This window comes from Anarhichas minor, unplaced genomic scaffold, assembly GCF_050575085.1.
Source record: "Anarhichas minor isolate MPS153535 unplaced genomic scaffold, ASM5057508v1 ptg000126l, whole genome shotgun sequence".
Taxonomy (NCBI): domain Eukaryota; kingdom Metazoa; phylum Chordata; class Actinopteri; order Perciformes; family Anarhichadidae; genus Anarhichas; species Anarhichas minor.
In genome coordinates this window covers 416,279-435,250 of record NW_027466572.1, presented here as the reverse complement: position 1 = coordinate 435,250, position 18,972 = coordinate 416,279, and the positions used below count along the sequence as shown (strand labels likewise).

Sequence of the window (18,972 nt, the reverse complement as noted above, 5' to 3'; positions counted from 1 at the left end):
TCACTGTTTCACTGTTTCAATTTTCCACTTATTCACTATTTCACTGTTTCACTGTTTGATTGTTTCAGTGTTTGATTGTTTCACTATTTGATTGTTTGTTTCATTGTTTCTACTGTTTCATTGTTTCAATGTTTGTTTCACTGTTTCATTTTTTCACTGTTCACTGTTTCATTGTTTCACTGTTTCACAGTTTGATTGTTTCACAGTTTGATTGTTTCACTGTTTCACTGTTTCATTGTTTCATTGTTTCACTGTTTCACTGTTTCATTGTTTCATTGTTTTACTGTTTGATTGTTTGATTGTTTCACTGTTTGATTGTTTGATTGTTTCACTGTTTCATTGTTTCATTGTTTTACTGTTTGATTGTTTCACTGTTTGATTGTTTGATTGTTTCACTATTTGATTGTTTGTTTCATTGTTTCCACTGTTTCATTGTTTCAATGTTTGTTTCACTGTTTCATTTTTTCACTGTTCACTGTTTCATTGTTTCACTGTTTCACAGTTTGATTGTTTCACAGTTTGATTGTTTCACTGTTTCACTGTTTCATTGTTTCATTGTTTCACTGTTTCACTGTTTCATTGTTTCATTGTTTTACTGTTTGATTGTTTGATTGTTTCACTGTTTGATTGTTTGATTGTTTCACTGTTTGATTGTTTGATTGTTTTATCATTTGATTGTTTCACTGTTTGATTGTTTGATTGTTTGATTGTTTGATTGTTTCACTGTTTCACTGATTGATTGTTTGATTGTTTTACTGTTTGATTGTTTCACTGTTTGATTGTTTGATTGTCTCACTGTTTGATTGTTTCACTGTTTGATTGTTTGATTGTTTCACTGTTTGATTGTTTCACTGTTTGATTGTTTTACTGTTTCACTGTTTGATTGTTTTACTGTTTCACTGTTTGATTCTTTTAATGTTTCACTGTTTGATTGTTTGATTGTTTCACTGTTTGATTGTTTGATTGTTTCACTGTTTTACTGTTTCACTGTTTGATTGTTTCACTGTTTGATTGTTTTTCTGTTTCACTGTTTGATTGTTTGCTTGTTTTACTGTTTGATTGTTTGATTGTTTCACTGTTTGATTGTTTCACTGTTTGATTGTTTTACTGTTTCACTGTTTGATTGTTTCACTGTTTGATTGTTTTACTGTTTCACTGTTTGATTGTTTTACTGTTTCACTGTTTGATTCTTTTAATGTTTCACTGTTTGATTGTTTGATTGTTTCACTGTTTGATTGTTTGATTGTTTCACTGTTTGATTGTTTGATTGTTTCACTGTTTGATTGTTTGATTGTTTCACTGTTTGATTGTTTTACTGTTTGATTGTTTGATTGTTTCACTGTTTGATTGTTTGATTGTTTCACTGTTTGATTGTTTTACTGTTTCACTGTTTTACTGTTTGATTGTTTGATTGTTTCACTGTTTCACTGTTTGATTGTTTGATTGTTTCACTGTTTCACTGTTTGATTGTTTCACAGTTTGATTGTTTGATTGTTTCACTGTTTGATTGTTTGATTGTTTCACTGTTTGATTGTTTTACTGTTTGATTGTTTCACTGTTTGATTGTTTGATTGTTTCACTGTTTGATTGTTTTACTGTTTCACTGTTTGATTGTTTGATTGTTTCACTGTTTGATTGTTTTACTGTTTGATTGTTTCACTGTTTGATTGTTTGATTGTTTCACTGTTTGATTGTTTTACTGTTTCACTGTTTGATTGTTTGATTGTTTCACTGTTTGATTGTTTTACTGTTTCACTGTTTGATTGTTTCACTGTTTGATTGTTTTAATGTTTGATTGTTTGATTGTTTCACTTTTTGATTGTTTCACTGTTTGATTGTTTCACTGTTTGATTGTTTGATTGTTTCACTATTTGATTGTTTTACTGTTTCACTGTTTGATTGTTTTACTGTTTTACTGTTTGATTGTTTGATTGTTTCACTCTTTCACTGTTTGATTGTTTCACTGTTTGATTGTTTCACTGTTTGATTGTTTCACTGTTTGATTGTTTGCTTGTTTCACTGTTTGATTGTTTGCTTGTTTCACTGTTTGATTGTTTCACTGTTTGATTCTTTTAATGTTTCACTGTTTTACTGTTTCACTGTTTGATTGTTTCACTGTTTGATTGTTTGATTGTTTGATTGTTTCACTGTTTAATTGTTTCACTGTTTGATTGTTTGATTGTTTTACTGTTTGATTGTTTGATTGTTTCACTGTTTGATTGTTTGCTTGTTTCACTGTTTGATTGTTTGATTGTGTCACTGTTTGATTGTTTTACTGTTTCACTGTTTGATTGTTTGATTGTTTCACTGTTTGATTGTTTTACTGTTTCACTGTTTGATTGTTTTACTGTTTCACTGTTTGATTGTTTCACTGTTTGATTGTTTGATTGTTTCACTGTTTGATTGTTTGATTGTTTTACTGTTTGATTGTTTCACTGTTTGATTGTTTCACTGTTTGATAGTTTGTTTGACTGTTTGATTGTTTGTTTCACTGTTTCCCTGTTTGATTGTTTGATTTATTCACTGTTTCACTGTTTGATTGTTTGATTGTTTCACTGTTTCCCTGTTTCCCTGTTTCACTGTTCCATTGTCTCACTCTTTCATTGTTTCATTGGTTGATTGTTTCATTGCTTCACTGTTTCCCTGTTTCATTGCTTCACCGTTTCACTGTTTCATTGTTTTACTGTTTTACTGTTTCACTCTTTCAATGTTTCACTGTTTCCCTGTTTCATTGCTTCACTGTTTCATTGTTTTACTGTTTCATTGTTTCACTGTTTCATTGTTTCACTGTTTCATTGTTTCATTCTTTGATTGTTTCATTGTTATACTGCTTCCTCTGTGAGGAGGAAGAGGAATATCATAACAGAAGAATTGTACATTTAACTGATGAAAAAAAAGATCAACAATAATAATCACAAGATGTTTTTTGACAATTCAATCAACATGAATGTTTTCAAATTAACACGAATAAAAACATATTTTAATGTGAAGTCAGACATCAGAAGAGAAACAGTTGATTCATGTGAGAGTAGAAAGGATTTCACAAAGCAAACGCTGTAAAACGAGTCGACCTGAAACACTTTAACTCTGTTAAAGCTGAGCGTTCGTGTACAACTTTATCTTTTTCCAGCACGAGCTGATTGAAACCAGATGTGGAGGAAAGACGAGAGGTGTTTTAAAGAAAGAAAAGAGGAATATTTTCCTGCTGCAGCCGCTGATGTGACTTAAAGCAACAACGACCTGTCGCACTGATTATATGTGGACACAATAACAGGAACACCTCCACACAAACAGAGTCAATGAATAATTAGTTTTTATTGTTTTTATTTATTTTTTATTCCGATTTTTTTTTCACGCTGTAATATTGCTCAAACTCAAACTGAACTGTGACTCAGTGTTGAAGTATGATTTTATAAATTAAGCTCATTGAGCAGCTGAGTTCTGGATGTTTGATTGACAGCTCTCTCTCTCTGTGTCTGCAGGCCGGTGTGATCCGGACGAGTCAGGAGGAGTTCTTCATCGAGCCGCTGGATCATTGGAGGAGGAGAGAGGAGGAAGGAGGAAGACGACACATCATCTATCGCTCCTCGGCGATCATCAAAAAACAACCGCCTGTCAATCAAACTGAAGCCGTCCATCAAACAGCTGGTGACTTCGTCCGAGGTGAGTCACAGTCAGCTGACTTCATCAACACAAACTAACTTTATTTACCTCATTGACCCGAACAAACCTGGTGATCACGTGACCATGTTGACCTCGTTATAAACAAACATGGAGGTTCGCTTTGAATTAAGAAACTCAAATATAAAATCTAATTAAAACAAACAGGCTTCTTGCTGTCCTAAGACTCTTCAGATTATTTTATGTTTTGTCATTTGATTTATTTTATTGATTCCTGTCGGGATGTAATGAGAATATTATAAAATAATAGTAACATTATTCAGTGTAGCTTCAATGGAACCAAAAGACGGTGAAGCTGCTGAAAAATATCTGCTGTGTTTCTGCAGAAGGAAAGAATCAAACTGAAAAGAGAGAAATAGTTCCAGGAAACTTGGCAGAGACACACACACACACACACACACACTGCAACGTGGCAGTCCGAGCTTCAGAGTCTCAGGGTTTTGGAGGTTTTGGAGGTTTTGGACTCAGAGTTGATGGATAGTTCAGCTCCTGAATCGTTTGTCCTCTCGGTCGCTGACATCTGTTTGTCCTCAAAACAGCTTCAGCCAATGAGGAGCGAGTATTCTTTCACCTCAGCTCAACTCGTACAGAGTGACATCAGAGGGTCTGATGTCACATGTTTTCATAAACACAACATCCATATGAGCAGGATTAAATCTGAGGAGGTATTAGTGGATGAAACACATCAACAGTTTTACAGAACATCAGTGTTGTTGGAACCAAAGATACAAATAAATGTGAATCCAGAGAGAAACGATCATGAACCTACTTATTCTCTGTTGTTCTGTTCATCTTCCTTCTTTCTGTCAATAACTTGACTCACGAGTCACGTGACAAAATGTCAACGTTTACGTCCTCTTGGGACATGGCGCCGGACTCCTGGACGGTCTCCTAGAAGGTCAACTTGGACGGTCTCCGGGACGATCTCCTTGATGGTCATCCTGGACGGTTGTCTTGGACGATGTCCTGGAAGGTTGTCTTGGACGGTCTCTGGGAAGGTCTCCTGGACGATCGTCCTGGACAATGGAAAAGCAAAGGGAGACTTACTGGACGAACATCAGCTCACTAAAAACAGAACCCCTCAGTTTTATACGGACACTGAGATCACTCTTTTGTTCTTCTGCAGGTCCTCTTTTAGGTTCTCTGGACTGGAACCAGAATGTGATGTGGTCCGGATCCAGATCAGCTCGACGAAGACGCTACATTGAAGAGGCTGAACTGTTTAACATAGAGGTTAATGAACTGTTTAACTTAATGGTTAATGAAATGTTTAACATAGAGGTTGGATTAGAATATAGATTTTACTGAACTTGTTTAAACTATTTTCCTCTTCCAGGTTTTGTTGGCTGTGGATTATTCTGTTCTTCTTTTCCACGGCCGAGATCACATTCAGAAATATCTTCTGACACTCATGAACATAGTGAGTGAAAACACACATTTCTATTTCAGTGGTAAATAGGTAGGTAAGTAGGTGAGTCTTGTTGTACCTGTTGATGGAAGGTCAACTCAGAGATGAGCTAATCATGTACAAATCCACAAAGCTCACGTAGACCGGATGGTCAAACTCCCATGACCCCTGCAGTAAAGAACTGGTTCACCAGAGATAAGGTTTCCCAGATTTACCTCCATACAAACCAAAAAAGGGGGAACCTACCTCCATCCCTGATCACCCATGAACCAGAACCTTCTGCATCTCAGTGTGAATGTAATCCAGTCCTGGCTCTTTGATATCACATCTCAACAACCTCCGTCACCATAACCAGAGAGAAGTCCGGCTGTATTATTACCCAACTCATCCCTCTCAGAAGCTGCAGTCCATCTGGCCTCTTTACCTCTCTGACTCAGGTGTGTCCTAGTCTTTTGAGACTGGAAGGTTTTCTTTTTCAGTTTTATACTTCATCGACTTCCTTTTATCCTTGTGGGTCATTGCGCCACCACAACAAAGAGTGATGAGCCTCAGGAAATGTTCTTCTAGAGGTGGGAGGTACGAAGCCTCAGCCAGATGTTCCCAGTTCAGCCTCACAACATGTTTGGATTTGCTTGAGTCTGTGGAGAGCTTTGCCTCATTAGAAAGGACAGCAGGACACAGGAGGACATCAGTGTAAGACAGGAAACAGCCAACATCTGGACGTCCAACAATGCACCCTAAAAAAAGGTCCATCGATACCTTGAGCACCAATCACAAATAATCACAAATGTGCCGAGAGGTCTAGTCCACCTGACCTTTCTTTGATCTTGAGTTGAGGCCCCCCACCAGGTACTCACCTTTGAACCCTGCCAAGTTTGGACCCAGGACAGGGGGGCCCTGATTTACTGTTATCTTTGCCTTACCATGAACTGGTACTGTGCTACACTCAACAGGACCCCGGCCCCCCCGCCACAATAAAGTGGTGGCTCTAGAACATTACAGGAGGTAAATCCAATGAAAAGGTAGAATTTTGGGGTTAATGTTCTTGCATTTCCCCAAATTTAGAAAAGATGGCTGGAGATGGTTCAATATATTTACAGCAGCTCTCTCTGTCTGTTTTCAGGTTAATGAGATCTATCAGGATCATTCTCTGGGCACCAACATCAACGTTGTTCTGGTCAGAATCATCATGTTGTCTCCATCAAAGGTACTAAACTCAAAGCTGATGAAGGTTTCTGGTAGGATAGTGACTTCCAGGTGTCCACGTAGAGACAATAGTGACTTCCAGGGGTCCACTTAGGGACAATAGTGACTACCAGGTGTCCACGTAGGGAGGCTAAAGACTTCCAGGTGTCCACGTAGGGATGATAGTGACTTCCAGGTGTCCACGTAGGGAGGCTAAAGACTTCCAGGTGTCCGCGTAGAGACGATAGCGACTTCCAGGTGTCGACATAGAGACGATAAAGACTTCCAGGTGTCCATGTAGAGACAATAGTGACTTCCAGGCGTCCAATTAGGGACAATAGTGACTACCAGGTGTCCACGTAGGGAGGCTAAAGACTTCCAGGTGTCCACATAGAGACGATAGCGACTTCCAGGTGTCCACGTAGACGATACACCTCTCTGGTCACCACTGTAATGCAATTCTGTGTTTGCTTCAAAAGATTAGTATTTGTTGAGTCCAGTTTTAAGTACTTTTCGCATACTCGCACATTAACACCCTGCATTTATGCTCTGGGGAATCAAAAACAAACACCAGTGTCCGTCCATCAGTCCCAGGAGCTGATCTCTGTGGGGAACCCTCAGAAGAGCCTGGAGAACGTCTGTGGATGGTCGTATCTCCAGCACCGGGAGCAGAATCACGCCGAGCAGCACGACCACACCATCTACCTGACCAGGCAGGAGTTTGGCCCTTCTGGCATGCAGGGTACTTCTGCTAATACCTCCACTAATACTACAAGTACTCCATCAAAACCATCTTCTACCCGAGGAGGAGCTAGGCCTCCTCCGGCATGCAGGGAAGTACTGATGATACTACTAGTAAAGCTACAAATACTGCAACCGCTAACACTTTCTACCTTCGCCATGCAGGGTACTTCTGCTAATACCTCCACTAATACTACAAGTACTCCAACTAACAACATCTACCTGATGAGGAGTTCGTCCCATCCGAAAAAGCAGGGAAGTAGTAATAATACTACCACTACTGCTTTAAGTACTAGTACTAACACCATTTGGCTGCCTTGGTATGCAGGGTACTACTGCTAATAGTACCACTAATAACACAAGTACTACTACGAACACCATTTGCCTGACATCTGCCCTCTCTCTGTAGGTTATGCTCCAGTTACAGGAATGTGTCACCTGCATCGGAGTTGCGTCCTCGTCTTTGAAGACGGGTTTTCCTCGGCCTTCGTAGCTGCTCATGAAATGGGACACGTGTGAGACACAAACACACATTTACACTAACTGCACATTAATATGGCTCTCAGCAATGATAGAGACTTCCAGGTGTCCACGTAGAGATGATTGTGACTTCCAGGTGTCCAATACTTCTAGGTGGCCAATGACTGACTGTCTCTCTCTCTCTCTCTCTCTACCTGTCTGTCTCTCTCAGGTTAGGGATGGAGCATGACGGAGAGGCCAATGACTGTGCTGACGACGTGCCGTTGGGCAGCATCATGTCCCCGAGGGTTCAGGCCACCTTCCATCAGTACCACTGGTCCCGCTGCAGCTGGAGGGAGCTGCACAAGTACCTGCAGTGAGTACTACAAGTAATACTACATGTACACTCATTGTACATCTACCACCTGAACCAGAACATCGTCTGTATCTCTGTCTGTCTGACTCTCTGTCTGTCTCTCCAGTACCTACGACTGTCTCCGTGACGACCCGTTCAACCACGATTGGCCGGCTCAGCCTCAGTTACCAGGGTTTCAGTACTCACTGGACCAACAGTGTCGCTTTGACTTCGGACCAGGATACAGCCTCTGTACTGCAGTATGTCTGTCTGTCTGTGTATCTGTTTGTCTGTCTGTCGTTCCACCTGTCTGTCTCTCTGTACTGCAGTTAGTCAGTTAGTCTGTCTGTGTGTATGTCTGTCTGTCTGACTCTCTCTCTCTCTCTCTGTCTCTCTGACCTGTCTGTCTCTGTCAGTGACGTGCAGTGAGGTTCGTGGCTGGCGACCTGCCCCACCAACCTGTTTTCAGAAGCGGAGCGCGAGATCCCGCGATAATCTGTGTAACAACCATGGATTTATAAAGAGAACAACAAACACATACAAAGAAAGTTACTTTACCTGTCCGCCGTTGAATTGCTGTTAATTGCTCTGTGCTTTTTCACTGCGGTTTCTGTCAGATCAGCAAGACTAAATATATTCTACACATATGTTAAATACATGACCTATTCTATGGAAAGAAACGACATATAATTTAAATGAGAAAGCAAAAGCCACGCGCTCAACCCAGTTTGTTAGGGATTGCGCAATCTGAGGTGAGGCAGATCTCATCGCTGCCTCACCTCGCGTGTCTCCTTTATGTTTGAACAGGACATGCGCAAATTCAGCGATTTTGAGTCTAAAAATGCTTAAAATTATTGAAATCATACGGAAAATACATTTATAGCACAGATCAGTAGATAAATATTATTATTTTTTATTTTATCATTATTTGTTTTTTACTTTTCATGATGACAGGTGAGGCTCTGCCTCCCCTGCCTCCCCTGACCGCACATCCCTGGTCTCTCTCTCTGTCTGCCTGTCTCTCTCTCTGTCTCTCTCTCTGTCAGTATGTCTGTCTCTCTGACCTGTCTGTCTCTCTGTCTCTCCGTCCCCGTATCATCCATCTTCAGTAGAACTGAGTTTGTCTCCATAGAAAACATCTGGAGACAATGAACCGTCCTGTTTTTAGTCCACTGTTCTCATCACATGTGTTGTTGAAGACACATCTGTTCAGGATGTGAGACACGTTTGATGACATCACAGAGTTACTATGATGTCATCTTTGTCCCCAGTACTCCAACCTTGAACCCTGTAAACAGCTGTGGTGCAGCGACTACAACAACCCGTTCTACTGTAAGACCAAGAAAGGTCCTCCGCTGGATGGGACCAAGTGTGGACCGGGGAAGGTGAGGACACCTCCAGGTCAGACATAGCATCTTAGCATGCTAACAGGCTAAAACTAAGATGGTGAACATGATACCTGCTGACCATTAGCATGTTAGCATGCTAACAGGCTGAAACTATATATTTTAATTCAGCAATGTCCCCCTGCCTCCTGTCTTTATGCTAAGCTACGCTAACCTTTGTCTCTTTGCAGCACTGTTTTAAGGGTTTCTGCATGAAGTTGACCCCCAACCTGCTGAGACAAGATGGCAGCTGGGGAACATGGAGTCCGTTCGGCGGCTGCTCCAGGACCTGCGGGGGCGGGGTCAGGTTTCGGGCCCGACGCTGCGACACTCCAGCGTGAGTCAGCTGTCAATCATCTGATGATGTCACAGACCAAAGCCACCAATCACAGACGCTTAACCTGTTGTTGTTCTCAGTCCAACCAACGGGGGGCGCACCTGCTTCGGAAACAGTTTTGAGTTCCAGAAGTGCAGCCAAGAAGAGTGTCCACCTCTGACTGACTTCAGGTCAGTAGATTGAGTGTGTGTGTGTGTGTGTGTCAGTTTGTGTGTGTGTGTGTGTGTAGTTGATTTGTTGTGTTTGTCTTTCAGAGAGGATCAGTGTAAAGTCTGGAATCCATTTGTGGAACATGAAGGAATGAAACATCACTGGCTGCCGTACCAACACCCTGACCGTAAATACACACTCATAATACACACTCATAACATTTATTATACTATATTGATCCCTTTAAGGGGGAAATTATACACACTTTATACACTTTCTTCCTCCACTTGAAGTAGTTTAAATAGATACAAGATTCCTCTTTGCTTTGTTTGTGTGAGTGTGTGTATTACTCATGGGTCAGGGGTCACTCACTGTGACAACACACACACACACACAGACACAGACACACACACAAACACACACACACACACACACACACATAGACACACACACACACACACACATAGACACAGACACACACACACATACACACAGACACACACACAAACACACAAACACACACGCACACACACACACATAGATACAGACACACACACCTACACAAAGACACACACACACACACACACACATAGACACAGACACACACACACAGACACAAACACACAGACACAGACACACACACAAACACACACACACACACAGACACAGACACACACACAAACACACACACACACATAGACACAGACACACACACAAACACACACACACATAGACACAGACATAGACACACACACAAATAGACACAGACACACACACACACAGACACAGACACAAACACACACACACACACACACACATAGACACAGACACACACACACAGACACAAACACACTCACACACACACATAGACACAGACACAAACACACACACACACACAAACACACACGCACACAAACACACACACCATGACATCGTCTCTATCACACCAACAATCATACAGATAAGTCTACAAACACTCATCAACATATAAATACTAGTAAATTAGTCCAGTACAATTAAAATCAATGTTGACATCACTGGTGACTCAATATCTATGTAGATCTATATATATACGTATATATACATACATACTGTATATACATAGATGTCTATACATACATATATACGTACAGTATATGTATGTATAGACATATAATAGTTTGAATCTCAGCGGGAAGCCTTTTCTAAAGCTTGATGACCGTAAATGAAAAAGCAGTTGTGCAAAGCCAGACGGCCGCAGTGTGTGTGTGTGTGTGTGTGTGTGTGTTCACATGTTAAAGTCATCAGTCAGGAATCTGTTATTGGAAGGACTTATGGCCTCTCCTCTCTTAACTCTTTCAAGTCTTAATGTCCTACCTTAAGCAGCTCTGACTGCAGTGAAATATAAACATTATCTTCATATTATATATGTGTATGTATATACTGTATATATACTTGTGTGTCTGCAGCTGATGAGCGCTGTCGTCTGTACTGTCAGTCGAAGGAGACGTCCGCGGTGGTTTCCATCAACAGAATGGTGCATGATGGGACGCCGTGTTCCTACAGCGACGCCCACAGCATCTGCGTCCGAGGAGAGTGTGAGGTCTTTATTCACTTTATACACACATTATACACTTTACACCCACATTATACACACTTTATACACTTTATACACTTTACACACACATTATACACACTTTATTCACTTTATACACACATTATACACACTTTATTCACTTTATACACATTATACACACTTTATACACACATTATACACACTTTATACACTTTACACACACATTATACACACTTTATTCACTTTATACACATTATACACACTTTATTCACTTTATACACACATTATACACACTTTATTCACTTTATACACACATTATACACGCATTATACACACTTTATACACACATTACACACACTTTATACACTTTACACACACATTATACACACTTTATACACTTTTAGTTTATCACGTTTCATTCTTCAGTCTGTTGTGTTATAATTATATCATTTTACTATATCAAAATGTTCAAATATGTGGTTTTCACTATAGCAGTTTATTTATTCTTTTGTATTCATTTTAGGATATTTGATATTACCATAGTTTATGTATCATTCACACTTTATACACTTTATATACTTTATACACACTTTACACAAACTTTATACACTTTATACACATCATATACATTTTATACACACATTATACACACTATATAGACTTTAAATACTTCACACAGTTTATGTTCCGTTAACATAGCATAATATAATGTATCACAGTAAAGTATAACATAAAGTAGAATACGTAGTACTACTTTATGTATTTTATTTATGTATCACAGTAAAGTATAACACAAAGTAGTATACGTAGTACTACACATATATTTAGATTTCCTCCCACAGTGAAGAACAGAACTGTGATCCAGATCTGATCCAGTGCACTTCCCTCCTTCCTCCCTCCTAAGTCCTCCTCTCTGTCCTTGTTTCCTCCCTCCTGACTCCTCTCTGTCCTTGTTTCCTCTCTCCTGAGTCCTCCTCTCTGTCCTTGCTTCCTCCCTCCCGAGTCCTCCTCTCTGTCCTTGCTTCCTCCCTCCTGAGTCCTCCTCTCTGTCCTTGTTTCCTCTCTCCTCGTGCAGCATGTAGGATGTGACGGACAGATCGCTTCAGACCAGCAGGAGGACCGATGTGGAGTCTGTGGAGGAGATAACTCCAGCTGTAAGATCATCAAAGGGAACTTCACCCGCAGCACCAAGAAACAAGGTCTGAAAGAAAGTCTTTCAGTGTAAAGTAGATGTTTCTGTTGGAGTCTTCATTAAGGACCAATAAAGGATTGTGGTTCCCTTTGACTAGGTTACCTGAAGATCCTGGAGATCCCCAAAGGAGCTCGACATCTGCTGATCCACAAGTTTAAAGGAACTTCTCACATCCTGGGTAAGAGGGGAGGAGGAGGAGCCTGAAGAACTTCTGTCCTTCATGTGGAAAACCTTGATTTCACTGTTTTCCTGTTCCAGCGCTGATGAACCAGGAGACGGGCCACCTCTTCCTCAACAACGAATACGAGCTCCCAGAATCCCGAGCGGTGATTGAGAAGGGTGTGGCGTGGGAGTACAGCAGCACCGAGGAGCAGGAGTCCATCCAGACCACGGGGCCACTGAAATACGGAGTCCTGCTCATGGTCCGTCCGTCACCACAGGAGGTCCAACATGCTCCCGTTGTATCTGAGTCTAAGTCTGTGTCTCTGTCCATCAGGTGCGGTCTCATGGAGACTCTAAGGTGACGGTGTCCTACAAGTACGTCATCCAGGACCGCCTCCGGTCCAACCTGGAGTCCAACTTGGTGCAGGAGGATGCCATCTTCTACGAGTGGGCGCTGAAGAAGTGGTCGCACTGCTCCAAGCCCTGCGGAGGAGGTAATGCAATAAGTCCGGTACTCGGGGTGGTCACGTGGATAACCATGGTAACGGGGGGTTAATGGTGGCTAACGGTATTTTGTCTGGTTGACAGGGAAACAGTACACAAGGTTCGGCTGCCGGAGAAAAGCTGACGGGAAGATGGTTCAGAGGACGTTCTGCTCCAACATCAACAAACCGAGAGCCATCAGCCGCACCTGCAACGGCGACACCTGCAGCTCCCCCAGGTAACAACCACAGCTCACCTGATTCTGGTCTGGAACCACAGGATCAATTTGGATCCGGCTCGGTTTGGCAATGTATTTAAAATATTTCAAAAAGGGAAAATATTGCATTATATCAAGACACTGTACAATATTGACTAGACTCCACTGACTAGGAAATAAAGAAGAACAAAAATAAGAAAGCATGGTTCATTGTCTGTTCCTGTCTCGTCAGCTGGGTGACCGGGGAGTGGGAAGACTGCAGTGCCACCTGTGGTCAGACAGGGTGGCGGCGGCGCTGGGTGTCCTGCCAGCAGATGTCCAGCAGGGGGCAGCGCTCAGTGCCCAGCAAACTCTGCGGTGAGGACCGGCCGGAAGTGAAACAAACCTGCAATCGTTTACCGTGTCCAGCTTCCTGGAGAGTTGGGCCCTGGACCCCGGTACGAAGACTGGAATCATTAACAAAGTCACAACATCATTTTACCACAAGCAATTCTCCAGTTGGACTACCTCGACTTTTTCTTTTTTTGGACTATGTCTGCCTTCCATCTCTCTGGACTACCCCTTCGTCACACTGGAATACCTTTAAGTTCCTTAAGTACCTTTAACTGCTTCCAATCTGAACTACTTCTACATCCTTCTTTCTGGACCACCTCTACCTTTCTCTTTCTGGACTACCTCTACCTTTCTCTTTCTGGACCACCTCTACCTTTCTCTTTCTGGACCACCTCTACCTTTCTCTTTCTGGACTACCTCTACCTTTCTCTTTCTGGACTACCTCTACCTTTCTCTTTCTGGACCACCTCTACCTTTCTCTTTCTAGACCACCTCTACCTTTCTCTTTCTAGACTATCTCTAAATTCCTTCTTTTAGGACTTCCTCTACCTTTCTTCTTTCTAGACTACTTCCCCTTCCTTCTTTAGGGACTACTTCTCACTTCCTTCCTTCTGGACCACCTCTACCTCCTCTTTATGGATTACTTTTACTTCCATCTTTCTTGTCTACCTCTACCTTTCTTGTATCTAAACTACCTCACTTCCTCCTTTCAGGACTAAATCTAATTCCTTCAGGACTACCACCTGACTTGGCCATAATAAATATTGAATCCAGATCAATGACTGATCAGTTTATAAACTGAACAACTGAGTTTGACCAATATGTTTGTGTTTGTAGTGTTCAGTATCCTGCGGAAACGGGACTCAGGAGCGACAGGTTGCGTGTTTGAGTCCTGAGGGTTTGGCCCGTAACTGTAGTGATTTTCCACCAATCAAGACCCGCACCTGCCATCCTGCCCCCTGTAGCGGTAGGCATCGACCCATCACATACCAGATAAATGTGCACTGACGGAGAGGGAGGCATGCTGGGAGATGTAGTCTGTGTGTAAGCTAACTGTGTGGTTGTCTCCCCCTGCAGGCGACCAGAAGAATGTCATCATTCAGTGGCTGTCCAGGTCCAACCCAGGCTTCCCAGCTCCAAAGATCTCCTCCAGTAAATCACACATAGTCCTCCTCGTCCTCCTTTGCAGTGATTGTGAATGTTAGATGAATAGATAAATAAACCTGAACCTGATCACATTGTTCTCCTCCGGTGGTCTCCAGGGCAGCGGTGCCGTGGTGACCGCTCGGTGTTTTGCCGGATGGAGGTGTTGAGTCGGTACTGCTCTATCGCCGGTTACCGTCAGATGTGCTGCAAGTCCTGCAGCGAGGGAAACCTCAGCAACTCCAGCAACTTCAGCATCTCCAGCAACTCCACCAATTCCAGCAACTTCAGCAACTCCAGCAACTTCAACAACTTCAGCAACTTCAGCAGCACTTTCCCGCCGACGGCCGACAGGTCGGAGTCGGAACGTTTCACTAAAAGCTCGACCGCACCTTAAAGTGATCTGATGTCACTGATCTTCTGGTTTTTGTTGTCTTGTAGTTCCTGGAGTGTAACCATGGAGACGATGACATCAGCGTCCGACAGCGGCAACGTCACCAGTGACATCAGCAGCAGCAGGCTGCCTCCCACCGTCGCTGTGACTCCGCCCCCGACCAGCAGGAGCAGCACCGACTTTGTGTACGTGGAGTACGACGATTATAACGAGTACCTGTCCTACGAGCATACTCTTATCATTCCAACTACTACTACTGCTACTACTACAAGGCGACCAAGAAAAACTGCTTCCCCACATTTATTCAAGAAGAAAACTCCCACAATGCCCCCAGTAACCGCTGACCCTGATGACATCATCACCGCCACGTCATCATCAGGGGGGAGGAGCCTCCAAACAGAAGCGACCTCGTCCTCCTTCCCGAACAACTCGGTGGACGAGGTCCCATACCGGGTCGTGGGATTGGACGGTGACGTCACCAGAGGACAGAACCAGTTTGTGCGGATGCCTCCGATCGGCGAACGAACGCAGAACAAACGAATCCAACAGCTTCTGAACGAGAAACGACGGAAGGATCTCGTGAGGAGCAGAGAAGGTCGGACTGACAGGAAACAGGGATTATAAAAACACATAAAACATTTCATTTCTTTTTGTTGTTCACTCGTGATGATGCATGTGCAGCTTGCTCACTTCCCGCTAACGCTAACGAACTCTTAACGAGAAACCGACCGCAGAGCCGACGAGACAAACAACCGACTTCACCTTCATTGTTTCCTCAAATGTAGAATAAAGATCAAAGGTTTACCGTATAAAACCAGAATGTTCACGATGTAACAAATAATCCTTTTTATGAATAAAGCAAAGTCTCATCCAGCTGATGATGTCATCACGACTCGTGTTAAAGGGACAGTTCAACAGCTAGCTTAGCTTAGCATTAAGACTGGAAACAGCTAGCCTGGCTCTGTATGAAGGTAACCACCTAGCAATTATAATAAATTAGCATGTTTCATCTGGTTTGTTTCATCTGAACAAAAACAAAGAAAATAGTTTGTTAATTAAAACCTTAAAACAGAATGTATCTGTTTTGTATTCAGTTTCTGCACAAAACAACCAAATGAAAGTCTGAACATCTCATTCTCATGAACAGCTGCTCGTCTGTTAAACATCAGAGTTCAGATGTGATGAGTCACGACTTCATGGATTCTTTGAGGATCAAAGGAAACATGAAACATGACACTGAACATCTGAAGAAGAATCAATATAGTCTTTAAAAACAAGCTCAAAAGTTATTATTATTATTATTTTATATATATATTTCTTATGTATTAACAGCTTTATTTATGTATATCTGGATTATTTTAACTTCTTCAGTGTTTTTCATATTAAATATAATATTTCATAATAAAAACATTTTTTAAATAAAAGTAGAATGTTTCTCTCTGAGATGAAGAACAATAGAAGAAGATAGTAACAGAAACTAGAAAGTAATTTAATACATTTACTCAAGTACAAGTATGAGGTACTTATACTTTACTTGAGTATTTCCTTTAACTGCTACTTTCTACTTCTCCTTCACTACATCTTAGAAGTACACATTGTACTTTCTACTGAACTCCATTTATATAATAACTTTAGTCACTAAAACAAAATATAATCCATTAATAAATTATGTTTTATTATAAATATATAAAGTCATTAGAATGAGCTCCACCTTCACCAGCTGAAACAATAAAGTAATGAATACATGAATACAATATGTATCATTCAGCATAATGACTGATTTACTTTATTGATAATTTGATGCCTGCGAGGATGAACTCAGGACTCAATCCCCCAGGAGCTGCCTGATCCCGGGCTGTTTTAACCCTCGCGCCGTCCTTGACAGACAGAAGCTAAGATGGCGGCCTCAGCGGTGAGAGCTCTCAGCTCGGGTTTAAAGAACATCAGAGAGATCAGAGTCCTCCTCTGTCAGAGCTCTGCGGCCAGCAAAGGGGCCAGGTGAGACCGGAAGAGTATAGTATATGCACACAGAGAGAGTATATAGAACCGAAGTAGAGTGTGACCTGAACAGAGCTAACAGTTAGCAGCTAACTAGCTGGCTGTTAGCTGCTCTGAGGTTATTCTGATGGATGTTAGCAGCTAACAGTTAGCAGCTGTTAGCAGCTAACAGTTAGCATTAGACCTAGAACAAGCTGGACTTCTTCCTCAGACTTCACAATAGAAACAGAAGTTAGTCTACATCAGTTATATTATACATATATATCAGGAGTATTTAATTAAAATGAAAGAGGTCCAGTTAGAGAGAACAGTTGTATTAACGTCTGTATGTCAGATAAAATAAATAAAGTTATATTGAATAATATCTGAACATTATTTATTATTAAATAATGTTTTCTAATTGAACTGTAATAATAAACAATAAAGACTTTAACTGTCTGTGTTTAGAGACTTTGTGGAGCAGCATTACGTGACTCTGAAGACCTCCAACCCAGACTTCCCGATCCGGATCAGAGAGTGTTCTGGAGTCCAGGCCCGGGTCTGGGCCCGATACGGTGAGTCGCTACTTCAACTGCTTTCATTTACAGTGCTGTCGCTTCATTGCTTTCATTGAAGTAATACCTTTATTAATTACAATGATCTCTGTGTTCAGATTTTGGGAGAGAGAGCAGCGCCTCAGTGGACAACATGTCAGCTGATCAGGTGGCCGGAGCTCTGCAGACTCTGGTTCAGTCCAAACCCTGAAGTGGTTTCGTCCAAACATTTTTTCAGTTTGTATGTAAATGTGTTGATATGAATAAACCTTATTATTAATGTTACTCTGTTTCCTGCTTCTTTGTTTATAGTTATATTTATCTTGCTTTATTTTCTCTGGATTATTTAAGGGGTTTCACTGGGGTTTAAGGTGGTTTCACTGGGGCTTAAGGTGGTTTCACTGGGGCTTACGGTGGTTTCACTGGGGTTTAAGGTGGATTCACTGGGGCTTGAGGTGGTTTCACTGGGGTTTAAGGTGGTTTCACTGGGGCTTGAGGTGGTTTCACTGGGGCTTGAGGTGGTTTCACTGGGGTTTAAGGTGGATTCACTGGGGCTTGAGGTGGTTTCACTGGGGTTTAAGTGGAGAGCAGGGCCGTCCTTCAATCAGAGGATCGGCGGTTCGATCCCCTGCTCCAGCTCCGCTAGTCGCATGTCGATGTGTCCTTGAGCAAGACACTTAACCCCAAAAATAAAATTTGCTCCCGTAGCTGTGCCTACGGTGTATAATGTGATAGAATCTGAATTGTAAGTTACAGTCATAAAAGCGTCTGCTAAATGCCTGTAATGTAATGCTTAAGGTGGATTCACTGGGGTTTAAGGTGTTTTACTTAAATATGTTGTTATTATTGTTATTGTATAAAGTGACTATTCTCACTTGATGATAAATCTTCATACACAGAACCTTCAGTTTGAAAGGATTATTAACATCTTATTTATGATTCAATAATTTCAGGTCTATTGGTGTGATCTCATGTTGAATATTTAATATCTAAGGGTTAGGGTTAACCCTAACCCTCTGATTGGCTGCTGTTGATCAGTTGAATAAATACGAGTCCGGCTCCAGCTGGTCCTGGAGAACCTTCATCATCAGCAGTCCCTCTGTAGACCTGAAGGGGGCAGCAGAGCTCAGGGAACGTCAGTCACTTATAATTAATCATAAGGATAATGATAATAATAATGATCAGTTCAGGCAGTCTTGAATATTCACTTACTATCTGTTTCATCTTTTATAAAATTAACTAATCTTTTTGTTTTTATAAT

The 18,972-nt window shown here is 41.6% G+C and overlaps 2 protein-coding genes across 2 annotated transcripts in view; both read left to right on the top strand.

Annotated features, from left to right (window-relative positions):
- The window catches only part of LOC142941061 (A disintegrin and metalloproteinase with thrombospondin motifs 2-like), a 30,765-nt gene extending 14,919 nt beyond the window's left edge, over positions 1–15,846 (top strand). The window contains exons 3-25 of the mRNA XM_076083316.1: positions 3,483–3,663; positions 4,808–4,914; positions 5,018–5,101; positions 6,213–6,296; positions 6,863–7,016; positions 7,425–7,530; positions 7,707–7,850; positions 7,957–8,089; positions 9,101–9,214; positions 9,406–9,551; positions 9,632–9,721; positions 9,806–9,888; positions 11,150–11,283; positions 12,332–12,455; positions 12,546–12,626; positions 12,707–12,870; positions 12,945–13,104; positions 13,199–13,331; positions 13,543–13,747; positions 14,481–14,610; positions 14,721–14,795; positions 14,906–15,146; positions 15,228–15,846. Of these exons, the coding sequence (XP_075939431.1) occupies positions 3,483–3,663; positions 4,808–4,914; positions 5,018–5,101; positions 6,213–6,296; positions 6,863–7,016; positions 7,425–7,530; positions 7,707–7,850; positions 7,957–8,089; positions 9,101–9,214; positions 9,406–9,551; positions 9,632–9,721; positions 9,806–9,888; positions 11,150–11,283; positions 12,332–12,455; positions 12,546–12,626; positions 12,707–12,870; positions 12,945–13,104; positions 13,199–13,331; positions 13,543–13,747; positions 14,481–14,610; positions 14,721–14,795; positions 14,906–15,146; positions 15,228–15,804 (3,450 nt within the window). The 3' untranslated portion in view covers positions 15,805–15,846. The remainder of the gene's footprint in view (positions 1–3,482; positions 3,664–4,807; positions 4,915–5,017; positions 5,102–6,212; positions 6,297–6,862; positions 7,017–7,424; positions 7,531–7,706; positions 7,851–7,956; positions 8,090–9,100; positions 9,215–9,405; positions 9,552–9,631; positions 9,722–9,805; positions 9,889–11,149; positions 11,284–12,331; positions 12,456–12,545; positions 12,627–12,706; positions 12,871–12,944; positions 13,105–13,198; positions 13,332–13,542; positions 13,748–14,480; positions 14,611–14,720; positions 14,796–14,905; positions 15,147–15,227) is intronic.
- Positions 15,847–17,040: 1,194 nt separating this feature from the next.
- Positions 17,041–17,996, top strand: ndufa2 (NADH:ubiquinone oxidoreductase subunit A2). The gene is made up of 3 exons (XM_076083294.1): positions 17,041–17,178; positions 17,626–17,732; positions 17,831–17,996. Exons 1-3 carry the CDS (start codon positions 17,078–17,080, stop codon positions 17,920–17,922), a joined length of 300 nt encoding a protein of 99 aa, XP_075939409.1. The 5' UTR covers positions 17,041–17,077; the 3' UTR covers positions 17,923–17,996.
- The last annotated feature ends 976 nt before the right edge of the window (positions 17,997–18,972 follow it).

Excerpts from the sequence above, each read along its gene's own strand:
- ndufa2 (XM_076083294.1), top strand. The coding sequence starts at position 17,078 with ATGGCGGCCTCAGCGGTGAGAGCTCTCAGCTCGGGTTTAAAGAACATC. Across the intron at positions 17,179-17,625 it reads GCGGCCAGCAAAGGGGCCAG|AGACTTTGTGGAGCAGCATT; the intron begins GTGAGACCGGAA and ends GTCTGTGTTTAG. Across the intron at positions 17,733-17,830 it reads CCGGGTCTGGGCCCGATACG|ATTTTGGGAGAGAGAGCAGC; the intron begins GTGAGTCGCTAC and ends CTCTGTGTTCAG.